The 12,970-nt window shown below is 37.5% G+C and overlaps 1 protein-coding gene across 1 annotated transcript; it reads right to left on the minus strand.

Annotated features, from left to right (window-relative positions):
* Positions 1 to 313: 313 nt before the first annotated feature.
* Positions 314 to 12,696, minus strand: klhl24a (kelch-like family member 24a). The gene is made up of 8 exons (XM_077724685.1): positions 12,451 to 12,696; positions 10,535 to 10,657; positions 9,511 to 10,355; positions 7,520 to 7,704; positions 5,750 to 5,868; positions 3,151 to 3,339; positions 2,412 to 2,600; positions 314 to 2,334 (listed from the first exon to the last, which is right to left on the minus strand). Exons 2-8 carry the CDS (start codon positions 10,607 to 10,609, stop codon positions 2,134 to 2,136), a joined length of 1,803 nt encoding a protein of 600 aa, XP_077580811.1. The 5' UTR covers positions 10,610 to 10,657; positions 12,451 to 12,696; the 3' UTR covers positions 314 to 2,133.
* Positions 12,697 to 12,970: the final 274 nt, after the last annotated feature.

Consider the following 12,970-nt stretch of genomic DNA (forward strand, 5'->3'; position numbering starts at 1 on the left):
ACTACGAGGCGCTGTTGCTCAAATACTGTAACATGCTATTATAGTATATGTACTTTGATTAAATATTATCATATGTACACTGATTTTACTATATTTTCAAAGACAAGATCAAATAATACATTATGAAAAATTTAATACAATTATAACATTTAAATGACCGATATACACTTGTTGTGGTCCTAATAGCACTCTAAAATATATTTAAATTCCCTTAGATATCATACTATTAAATTCATTACCTGCCGTTGATGGGGATAGACGTCCAATCCATTAATTAAACACACATACTGGAAACAAATATTTACACCATGCATTTGGTATGATACAACAACTTTATTGATATTTAATGTACACAAGTCAATAGTTACATTTTCTTGTGTCCCGGTAAACATAAAATATAACATCACACATTGGTTTGTAATAGTTCATATAAAAAAAAAAAAAAACATTATTCCCCTGCTGGTTTATTCTTAAAAGGCACTTAATCACACACAAGATGACATCACAATAAATTCCAATTCACCCAAATGAGCTTCTACATCCATTCATACTGAAATCAGTTTTCTAAAGCTCATAACTTGTTACCTTTTGCACATTGGGGTCAAAAACACCTTATCCCACAATTAAAAAAAATGCAAAATACCTTTAAATCTTATTTAAGCAAGGCTGAAAAAGTCTTAAAATACAAAAATAATTTTAATGGAAAATATTAACATTAGACAAGTTACATCCCATTTGTGTACAAAATGAATATACCCACACAGAAACATTTTCTCACATAAACAATCAGCCTTTTAAGTCACTACTAATATTTTCAGAAATAGACAGTAATTATCATCATCATGCTTTGTGTGAACTGTCTTCTGTTGTCTTTGTTTCCGTATCTTAACACTACACAATCTCCTCCACTCTTAACATAAAAGCAAACACCATTAAATGAAAAAAAAAGGGATAAAAGTACAAAGAAAACACTAAGATCTACTTAAAAACGTTCTCTCAAAGTGCCTATTGGGGCTCTCGGTTACAGAAAGCAAATAAACAATTCATTAAAGTACATAAAGGTAAATACATAAAGGTTCACAGCAACATCTTGTCTATTAACAACGATTTTCAAAGAACATGACTGACCTTTAGTCAGGGCTAGTGCTTCGAATAGATCCTTATCTGACTTGTACTAACTCCCACATGCACAGAAGAATAAACCCGAGTTCCATCTTTGTGTATTTTAATGCTAAAGGTGGAAGCCACATTAGCTTACACGGAGTAGTGAGCGCTCAATGGATGAAACTCACTTAAACGATAAACCATATCTTTTCATGCACTCCACATATTCAGAGCAAAATCTAGTTTGATCTACAAATGGCCTCTCACTGCATCTACATGTGAAAAAGATGTATAGTTGTCTAAAAGATTACACAAGAACTTTGTATAAAAAAAATCACACACTGATAACTTACATTTCTTAAAACAAAAATAGAAATGAGATAAATTTGATTGGTAAAATAGAAAAATGATCTTAAATCAGAGTGGGAAAGGCATATAAAAATGTATAATATATAATTACCTAAAAAATGAAGTCACTAGTTTCCCATAATTTGATCTTGACCTGTTTTTAAAATAATGCAATAAAAAGTGCATAAAAAAATCACTATTTGCATTATTATGGTTGTTCGATCTGTCAATAATTAATTTTAAATGCCTCCATTTGGAAATAATTTGAATGTATAGATTAATTTCTGAAGGAATGTATTATTTTAATCATTAATCAATCTAAGTACATTTGACCGGCGACCAAAAGGGACCAAACGTCTGGCGACCAAACGTCTGGCGACCAAACGACCGGCGACCAAACGACCGGCGACCAAACGACCGGCGACCAAACGACCGGCGACCAAACGTCCGGCGACCAAACGTCTGGTCACTCCTTCTTGGCATAAATTAGGACCAATTTCCTAAATGACTTGGACTTTTTTCAGTAAATGAATATTTGATTAAATTGACTTTTAAAGCTAAAAACTCCCAGCACCGACCGCGATGAATATTGCTACATGATGCTGTGGGAAAATAAATTAAATGAGCGACACGTGTAAGTAATGTGATGAAGTACGTGTATGTGTGCATGGGTATATTTGGTCAGGGCCTCGGGTACTTGTCATTGAAACGATGTATGGTCACACAGCCATGATAGGAGATACAACGCGGCATAGCGGCCACGCCCGTGATGATACCCGTCGCCGGGTCGTAACAGATGATGGTGTCCGTGGCTTCGCCGTTTTCGCCCCGGCCACCCAAGATGAAGATCTTACCGTTACACACCGACATGCCGCAGCTCTCCTACGTGTGGAGAGACATACCAGGTAATGGTCAACGAGGTAGAACATTTTTTTTTGGGGGGGTGTTGCTTGTTGTACCTGTTTGGCGAAGGTGTGTACCACATGCATCCAGTAGTCCTCCGCGGGGTCGTAGCAGAACACCGACTTGGTGAGACCGCCGCAGACGTACACGAGATTGTTGAGCGAGACGGCGGTGATGCAGCGTTTGGCGATGGGGATATTGGCCCGGAGCAACCATGTGTCTGTTTCTGGATCGTAGCATTGGACCTGGGAAACACAGTCATTCATTTTAAATATAGTTATATATAGTTGAAAATGTGGAATAAAGAAATCAGATGTAATGCTAACCAAACAACATTTCCCATAATCCCTGTGGTTATGGAACACTATTGTTTATCAGAGTGTCTATAAATGTCATGTTATAGGACACAGGTGTCAAAGTGGCGGCCCGGGGGCCAAATCTGGCCCGCCGCATCATATTGTATGGCCCGGGAAAGTCAATCCTGACTGCCAACTTTCTGTTTTAGGATCAAATTAAATGGAGTATAGATGTATATTAAATTTCCTGATTTTCCTCCTTTTTAAATCAATAATTACATTTTTTTCATCCATATTTTTCTGTTTTTAGTTCAAAAATCATTTTATAAAATCTAAAAATATCTAAAAATATTTTTTATTTTCCCCTTTCATATGAAACATCATAATTAAAAGAGATTTTTTTGAATTCATTAAGATAGCTGTGTTAAATAAGAACCCCTAGTTAACATTACTACTCATAGATTGCATATTTGAGGCAATAAGACATCCGTTTCCCCACCTTGTCTGAACAGGTATTATCATCCGGTCCTCCTCCTATGACAAAGAGCTTGCCAGCACAACTGACCACAGCCGGAGAACTGACCGCCTCTTTCAAGGGCGCCACATCTGTCCAGCGGTTAGAAAAGGAGTCGTAACACTCTACGCTGCTCAAACGACTCTGGCCATCATAGCCACCCACAGCATACACCTACAATACACACACACACACACACACACAGTTATATCAGTTGTTTACCAAAAGCTTCAGAGACATAACATGCGTGCTGTTTTCCAACATTAAACGGGAAACAGCTCATCTAAATGGACAAAAGGTGAACACGTGATTGGCAGCAAGACAAAAAGAACCCGTTTTTCAGGTGTGGAGGTGGGGAATATAATGAATGAGTCATTGCTTTTGAACACAACCTTTTACTGACGTCTGTAAACTCTGGCCCACAGGCTATTGTTATTGACTAACCCGTCTAATTCAGCACGCATCTTAATACTGTATATTGAAAAAGTATTGACGTACTTTGAAGAGTCTATAAAATGATTAAACACACTCACCCAGAAAAGCTATACAAAAAACAATTAAACCCTTATGGAGAAAATAGTGTTTGGCTTTTGTCCTATTGGAAAAGTAAATTGTGTTTTGTTGTTGTTTAAGAAAAATTATAATAATATTTGGATTTATGACCAGAGGGAATATCTGTTTAGTGAGTATTAGTTACTGAAGTGTATCTAATATTTGTTAGTAAGCATCTTATCCGTAAAGTAATGCATGTTAAAGAATAGAATTCTGAGAAGAAAAGTCTGTTAAAAGGTGTCAAAGTGGCGGCCCGGGGGCCAAATTTGGCCCGCCGCATCATTTTGTGTGGCCCGAGAAAGTAAATCATGAGTGCTGACTTTTTGTTTTAGGATCAAATTAAAATAGAGTATATATGTATATAATAAATTTCCTGATTTCCCCTCTTTAAAATCAATAATTGTCATTTTTAATAATTTTTTTTAGTTTTTAGTTCAAAAAACATTTTATAAAATCTAGAAATATATTTAAAGGAAAGCTAAAATAAACATTATTATATATCTATATAAAAACTGAATATTCGGGGCTTTTAATCCAGTACAATTAATCAATTCATTAAAAAATATATCTAAATATTCTATCTAAAATGGTCCGGCCCACATGAAATCAAGTTGACGTTAACGACCCTTGGATTAAGGTGTATACTGCACTTAAAAAAAAAAAAAGATTTTTACTAGGAATGGTACAGAATGTGGAATGTTTCAATAAAGAACGGGGGCGCCTAAAAGCTTATACAGACAGAGTGGTGTTAAGAAAAAAGAATAGGCCTTAATAGAAGACTACAGCTGTCGCCGAGCTGACATGACAGTCAACAACAAGACCTATTTTTATGCCGCTGTAACGGGGGTTCATAGACAGGACAGAGGTGTGGTTGAGTTTAAGTGCACTTCCATCGAAAAGAGATGGGTTACCCTACCAGTAAACACAGTAAGTATGTGGCCTGTCAGATAAAAGCAAGTACATACTGAAACATTTCCCTCTGTGAACCATTATAAAATAACCCTAAATGATGCCAGCAAGTTAATAGGCTTGTTTGCAAATGACAATCAATCAAGTTCAGTACCTGTGAGCATTTGTCTCATAGTTCAAATAGGAAATTAAAAGAGGAAATTAAATATAGAATGAGGACATGCTAAACAAGGAACTGAATCACTTCATGCGGGAACTATCAAGCACAAAAGATATAAGGAATATTTAAAAGTAGTTTAAAGAGGGCAAAGTACATGGAATTTAAAAGAAAGGACATGAAAAAAACATTTCTAACAAAGTAGAAAACTGCAAAGATTCAAAAAGTTCTATGGCAAAGGGAAAAAAAATATAGTATACATGCACAGGAAGAAGACCGAGACGTGAACCCCCTTCTGGGAATAAAAGGAATGTGTCTCTTCAGGAAAAATCTGTATTTGAGTGTATACTCAGTACTGTGTATTCAATAACTGTGTCACTGAATCATGTGTGGTGTGTAAATAGAGCAGAGTAGCTGGGTGACTATTCAATAAGTAAATAGTCATAGATAATATATTAATGCATATATTCTATATATTAACCAATTTGAAAATGTTCATGACAAGTAAAGACAGCCATCTGCTGGTGGTAACCTCAAAAAATAACTTATTAAAAGAGCTAAACTGTGTTTTAAGTTACGTCCTGACTTCAATAACAATGCGTTATTTTCATTTAAGATACTATGGGTTAACATTATGTACACGTGTGTGTATACTTTGAGTACAACGCAACTTTCAAGCATAAGTGATGGGCCCAGTTCCAAGAAAAGTGTGGTGCCCTTAAACAGAAGTGTCCAGCTGGCAAGTATTAAAGACTGTAAATAGTACAGTAAGTAGAGTAAGGGGGGTAGGGGGTATCATGTCACGTGTATAAACACTTCAGTCAAAGTGTTTTTACACTTAGCTTCTTTGCCTGATGAGACCTTTTTGTCAATGGGAGCCAGGTTCAAGCTTTTGGTAACTTTCGAGGTTGGTTATTTGCTCTGCTCAACAATTATTGGTTAAAAATCATGTCCGCCCGAGCTCACCTTGCCTAGTAGAACGCCCATCTTGTGCCTCCATCTTCCTTTATTTAATGCAGCCACTCTGATCCACAGGTTGAGCTGTGAGTTATACATCCACACATCCCTGCTGTTGATGCGACCACCTGTCCACATGAGAGAAGTACATTTCAAGGAAATGACCATGCAAGGGTTAAATCTGTGACTGGACGTTTGGTCGCTGGTCTTTTGGTCACCGGTCTAAGTACTGTTTAATATCGAAGTACTGTTTAGTATCTAAGTACTGTTTAGTATTTAAGTTCTGTTTATTATCTAAGTACTGTTTCATATCTAAGTACTGTTTAATATCTAAGTAATGTTTATTATATAAGTAATGTTTAATATCGAAGTACTGTTTAAAATCTAAGTACTGTTTAATATCTAAGTACTGTTTAATATCTAAGTATTGTTTATTTTCTAAGTACTGTTTAATATCTAAGTGCTGTTTAATATCTAAGTACTGTTCAATATCTAAGTACTGTTTAATATCGAAGTACTGTTTAATATCTAAGTACTGTTCATGAGAGTTTAATATCCAAGTACTGTTTAATATCTAAGTACTGTTCATGAGACAGAGTTTAATATCTAAATATCTACTGTTTTCAACAGTACTTAGATATTAAACAGTACTTAGATATTAAACAGTACCAAGATATCAGATATAAACAGTTTGACCGGCGACCAAACGTCTGAGCACCATTAAATCTCTCAAGTGCAACAACGTAGGCTGAATTCAGGCTTCTTGTCCCAACCATAATCAATGATAAATGAGCATGAGGATTCAGGATGAAGATTTTTCCTGTTGCCTGAGGAGGTAACTGTAAAACCAGGTGTGAGCTAAGCAACGGTGGTATGTAAATCTACCGTGGTGTTCAAAATAATTTAAGCAGAGTGGAGGAGGGTAACAGTTGAGTCAAATTGAAAAAACAATAACAGAGCAGTGAAAAAAAAGGGAAATGGTTCAAGGAAAGTGTGTGTGTATGTGTCTTTGAGACGGACACACAAGGGGTGGGTTGACTTTTCCAGGCGGGTTCTTGAGGGTAGATAGTTCATGCGCACGTGAGGACTTGGTAAAGTACGCTCATATAAAAACAGAAAAAGCATAAACACGAGACACACTCAACGAAAGACCACATTTCCCCCCGCCTTCTTTCTTTCCTCTCAACTGCTGCTGTTTTTTTAATGTACGTTTCCAACATATGCTGGGCATGTTTGAGCATGGTTCAGATTTGAAGGCATGTTTAAAATGACTTATTCTTGGAAAAAATACAAATAAAAAAATTAAAAAACAACCGCTTCTACAGTGAAATGGAAGACTGAACTTTAGATACTTGAAATTTGGCTGAAAAGTACAAATAAGTGACGCAATGAGCAAATCTAGGTGTCACCAATGAAGCCTTATACTATTCTTAACATAGGCAAAAATCCAAAAAATACAACACCCAGAGCAAATCAAATAAAAACATGAAATGATATCAAACGCAGTATAAACAAATATCATAAAGAAGATTTCAAGTAAAGAGAGTAAGTAGCCTTAAAGACTGGCTAGTAGAAAACACACTAAAGTCTGGCATTACGTTTTCATGCTCACATTTTCCATTGTTTGAAGAAGGCCAAGATAGGAAAAGAAAAAAAAGCTTGGGCAGAAAACAGCCACGGGTATGATTCACCGGCACTAACTAAATAAATACTTTCTATAGAAAGTATAATAAAAAGGGAGGGTGTGTAGTATTTGAGGTTGCAGTCTAACGTTCTTACCTGAGACCAGAATGTCATTTCTTAGGGCACAAACTGCATACTCTGACTTGGTGAACTCGGGCAGTTTGGCTAGCGACTTCCACTCTCCCGTCACTGGGTCATAGCACTCTGTGTAGGGCAAGTTGAAGCCACCGACTCTCTCGCAACCGCCCACAACCACAATCACCTCGGAGTAGCCAGTTGACCTAAAAAAAAAAACGGGAAGAGTGAGGTTGAGAGGACACAACAACAAAGTGTTGAAATAATACAATAGCTTCCCCAAAAGGTTACAATCAATCATGACTACAACATTTGCTCATGCTTTCCAAGGTGGATAGACCATACCAAATTTCCAATGCTTCCAATGTATGAAGGTAAATTGCTGTGAACAAAACAATACTCATTGGTGATGCCTGAAATTGATCATAAACATGCATTTTTTATCATTATAGAGAACTTTTTTAAGATCTATGAGATTTTTGTCTTCTTGTGCTCTGCGATTGGCTGGCCGACAGTTCAAGACGTTCGCATAATTGACTGGGATGGACTCCAGCACCCCCCACGACCCATCAAAATGCAGCCAATGAGTGCCATATGAAGACAACGGCATGTAAACACGTACAGGTTCCCGTGAAGATTTTGACAGATTGCTACAAGGAAAAAGAGAAGTACAATTCCTTCACTTATCTCCAAGGCAAAGTTCATATTCAAGGGCTTCTATCAATCCCAGCTGCAACAAAAACAAAAGCTGAAACATGACTTGAGCTCCCTTTCCATGATCACATAGTTCAAAATTGCTAGTTGAAGAAGTCCTCTTTGTTGAGGACGGTCTTAAGATTGTGTCATGTGATGGAAGACAGTGTGGGAAAATAAGTCAAAATTGAACTAGTGTAGTGTAGAATTATTATTTTTTTAGAAGAGGGAAATGAATCCCATTGACCAAACTGCAAAAAAAAAGGACCAATTGCCTTCTTGGCTTTCCCAGTGAGAACAAATCTGCCTGGATACAGACACAATACTACAAAAATACACAACACGCAGCTTTCACAAGGTCAAAACATCGTTACAACAGTTCAATAGAGCAGCTGCTGCACCCTGAACAGCTGCCCACCGCGTATACTCGGTTTTAAATTTCATTAACGAGGTTTCACTCAACGACCTTTGCTCCATCACACAAACTTAAAATGATAAACAAATATGACGTGATGAAGTAAAGTACATTTTGCTGCAGGCCTGAAAACAAGACCAGACATTTCTACGAGCTTGTCGCATCACGTTATTGGTTAAACACAGTACTATAAAAACACAGCTACACTGTACTTAGAACAGCCACGTAATCAAAGGCATGTACTACATACCACTCCATATATAAATACAGTAGAAGTAGAATAACAATACTTTCAAGACCCCTAAGCAGAAGTCATGTTGATGTTTTCTTTTTAGTCCCTATTAACTCATTAACTGACATTAACGGTGCGGCGTCCAATAAGTTTTGACTGGAAGAGACTTACAATCAAAATAGATTGGTTATTCCAAGTATTTAAGTATGCAAATGAGTAATTTCTGAGAGCTATGATAATGGAGAAAATGATAGTCTACTCCAAGTGGGAAAACTTTTGGAACCGGGGGCCACATTGACTTAAAGGATTTGACAGATGGGCCGGGTCAGCAAAAGATATGATACAAATAAAAAAGTGCATCCGTTAACATTACATAGGAAACGAACTGAAAAAAAAGGACTAAAGTCTTAACATACTAATCCCTCATTAAAGTAAAAAGTACAAAGTAAAGTAAAAAGGAATGTATTAAGAAATATTAAAATAGATCGATCTTGATCAGATATCAGATCATTTAAATTCAGTATTTTTTCTAATTCACTTAAGAATTCTCTTTAAAGAAAGCAAGCCAACGAACTATCTAGAAACAGAAACAAACCATTTCTCCATCCAATCTAGATCATTCCCTATGCAAACCGGTTTAACACAGTCCACAAACAAAAGAGTAAACATTACCTGCGTGGCCGGGTTCTTGGTGACATCATCTCATTTCCGAGTACGTGATAGCGCCTGGCCTCGTGAAGAAGATGGTAGCACTCTGGCGCATTCTGGATCAGCTGATCTCCCTCTACCGTCTGGACAAAGTAGTTGGGATGAAGTAACGGCAGGCGTACATGGTGAAGTAAGGCCTTCAGAAAGGGTTTGCGTTGCTCCACGCCACGGTACACCCAACGCATCACTGCTTCGAACACCAGCTCTTCTTTCCCAATGGACAGCTCGTCATTGTCAATGTACTCTTCCAGTTCTTCCCTACGAAGGTCCAGGAATTCCTCATGTTGTGCTACATCGGAGAAATTAGCCAGAGCGTAACTACGGCAACGACTGGCGAGCTGTTTAAGCGAGTGGGCGTCGGCAAAGCGTTGGATGCCCAGGCAATTACAAGGGTCTAGTTGGTCTTCGAGGAATTTTGCGCAGGCGTCACGTAAAGTGGCGATTTGAAAAAGACTGGAGGTTTCGAAGAGGAACTGCACGTTTTCTGTGGTGATTTTGGCTCGGCCGGTGTAAACGTAAGTGAGGAAGGATTCCATGGCTTCGGCTAGAATGCCGTTGATCTCTACTAACATTTCGCGGCTTTCTCGGTGGTCGTTGCAGAACATGGCCCTGAAGTAAGAAGAACAGGCCGAGAGTACGGCCCGGTGGCAAGGGAACTCGCGACCCTGGACGCTGATGACTACGTCGGTGAAAAGGCGGCAGTCGCGGAACTCGTTGAACACCTGTAGGATGCCCTCGGAGTGGGAGGAGCCAGAACAGAAGTCTAATACATCTTGGCTGGCTAAGGTTTTGGAGTCCACTTCGAAGACCTGAAGAAATAGCAATTGTAGTTTTAGAAAAGTTGGGAATGGTTCTCAAACTTGGGTCATGGAAAATTAATGAATGCCATTAAAAATGAATACTAATTCATGGTTTTCTGGACTTCGGAAGAAGTCCCATCTTGGCATTTAGCATAAATAGTAGATGGCAAAGACTATGTTCAGTGCACCTTGCGTTTGACAGCCGGTGAGTCTCTGATGCTAGTCTCCTCCCTGTTCATCCGCCTTCCCAGAATCAAAACCATGGCGACAGCCTTCTAAGGAAACCCGTCCGTGTACTTTAAGATGATGACCTGTCAAAAAGCATGCATCTTTACATACATAAAAATACATATATAGATCACATTGTTTGTTCATACACTTGGAATAGAGTCCATATTTATATTTCCATTTATACATTTATGCATGTATTTATTTATTAACTTACTTATTAACTATTTATTTTTATCTACAATGTATTTAGCTGTGTCTGTATTCTCAGTCTCTTGATACTATGACAACGAAATTTCCCGAATACGGGATGAATAAAATTATCCAATCTAATTAAGTTATCCAATCCAATTTAGTGACATCATGGCAGAAACTCAACATATATTTACTTAGGACGTGTCAACAAACCCAGTATGATGTCATTGTCAGGTGTACCTATTACAGTCAGAAATAAGGGAGGGCGAAAAAAGGTAAATAAAAGAGCCAACGTCAGAAGCAAAAATATTCAGTTCAGACTGGGATGAAGTTCGAAATTTCTCTAAACACTTTTTTTTTGGCATTTCTGTTTAAACTACACGGACCCTCACACACATCAGTGGGCTTACACTTCCTCAAGATGATCACTGACACTAAACAGTTGTGCCCCAAAGCACAATAGACTCCGTGAGACGGAAGAGCGACAGGAGGCGGGAGACAAGTTAAGCAACCGTTGGAAGGACCAACCGACATGCCAGTCAGGTTTTGTTTTGAAACAAGTAAGGGGGAGGGAGGGAGGGACTCGCCAGGATAGCACGTCAACAACTCTTGACACAAAAGCAGGCGCACACCTTGGACTGGAAACTTGAAAAGATGGAAAATCCTACCAAGGGTTTATTTCCATACTGTAAGTCTGTACTAAAAACAAAAGGTCAAAAGGTCAACATGACAGAATCAGATAGAAGTCAATTCTGGTGCTCAAAATTGCCATTACATAAAAACATTTTCAGATCAAAGTATTTCTTGGAGTACAAATACAAACAATAAATTAAAAATCAATGTTCTACTATTGTTGGAATTGTGTTGGGTATGATTTTACTGCAATAATTTATTACTATTAATAAATAAAACAGCTGATTGGGAACTGGAGAAGTGAGCTTATTCACTGGCGTTTATTTTTATACTTTGGCTCAAGTTCAACACTCGTTTTTTTTGTTCACGTGCATCAAGTAGATAAGTACACCTGCCAGTCAGCAGCATCCGAGGAAACAAGCGCCTTAATGACACCAAAAGACTGGTTAGGCCACAATGCTTCTTAGGAATTGAGGTCACACATAACAAACAAATTATTATTAATTCAATGGACATAACGGGTGATAAAATTGAAATTCAGTTGAATAGAGAAATAAAATCTACCTTCACTAGTTTTTTTAGATCATATTTATCCACTATACACAGTTTTGCACCATTATTTTCCATCATATATCTCCACTGTTCACAGTTTTGAGTATTTTTCATATCATAAATCATTTTCCTACATCTCAAAAACCTTATTTCATGTCAAATTTAAGTTTTCAATTAAATGTATTGCACATGTGTAAAAACAAAAATAATGAATTATGTATATATACAATAACTTAGATCAAAATGCCCATTAATATCAGATGTAATCGCATTTTAATAACTTCCTAAAAGTAAATAAATGATGAAAGATCGAAAAAGGGAAAAGACATGCGTGTGCATGTCGTAAACAAAGGAGCCAGCCATTAAATCCTTCAACAACACAATCTAAAAATGCAAATTAGCTTCCATTCGCGTTTGATGTAGAATGTCAACAAAAGCACATCAATGTGCGATATAACACAATCTATTATTGTTTCAAATCATCCACATCTATTACCTTAGGATGGTTTCCAAAAGAAACTTCCTTCTCAGGTCCAAGTGAAAACAAAAGTGCTAGAAAAAATACCCAGTGGATGGGTGAAAAAAATCCCTAAATCTATATTTTAAAGACTCCTCTTGCTGAAATACTGGACAATACGTATGTTATTACGCATCCGCACATTTTGACAAAAACCTGAAACAACAACAACTGGCTATAACTGTAAACACACAAGCTATTTATACTTGCGACAGAAAGTTCCCCAGAGCGCCTACTCAGCTGCTATCACCGATGTATTATGGGTAATGTAGTTTTTACTGTTCCCATGCCGCTGTGTTGCCATTTTAAGAAACTACACTTCCCAAGCAGGCAGGTCCCTCCACGTGGCTCGCCTTTGTTTGCAAACAAACTCGAAAGGCAGCGAAAGAAATCACAGATTTCTTTTTTTGTTGTTTAAAATCCTCTTGTTTCACTCTTTTTGTTTGTTTGAGGGTTGAGGGCATGTGAATACTCATCAGTGAATAAAAAAACTAGTAGT

The sequence above is a fragment of the Stigmatopora nigra genome, chromosome 9 (assembly GCF_051989575.1).
Source record: "Stigmatopora nigra isolate UIUO_SnigA chromosome 9, RoL_Snig_1.1, whole genome shotgun sequence".
NCBI lineage: Eukaryota > Metazoa > Chordata > Actinopteri > Syngnathiformes > Syngnathidae > Stigmatopora > Stigmatopora nigra.

Bases quoted from the DNA above. Each gene is read 5' to 3' on its own strand.
- klhl24a (XM_077724685.1), bottom strand. From the start codon at position 10,609: ATGGTTTTGATTCTGGGAAGGCGGATGAACAGGGAGGAGACTAGCATC. The intron at 5,869-7,519 runs GTAAGAACGTTA...TCATGTGGACAG, and splicing joins AAATGACATTCTGGTCTCAG to GTGGTCGCATCAACAGCAGG. The intron at 2,601-3,150 runs GTGGGGAAACGG...TGTGTTTCCCAG, and splicing joins ATAATACCTGTTCAGACAAG to GTCCAATGCTACGATCCAGA.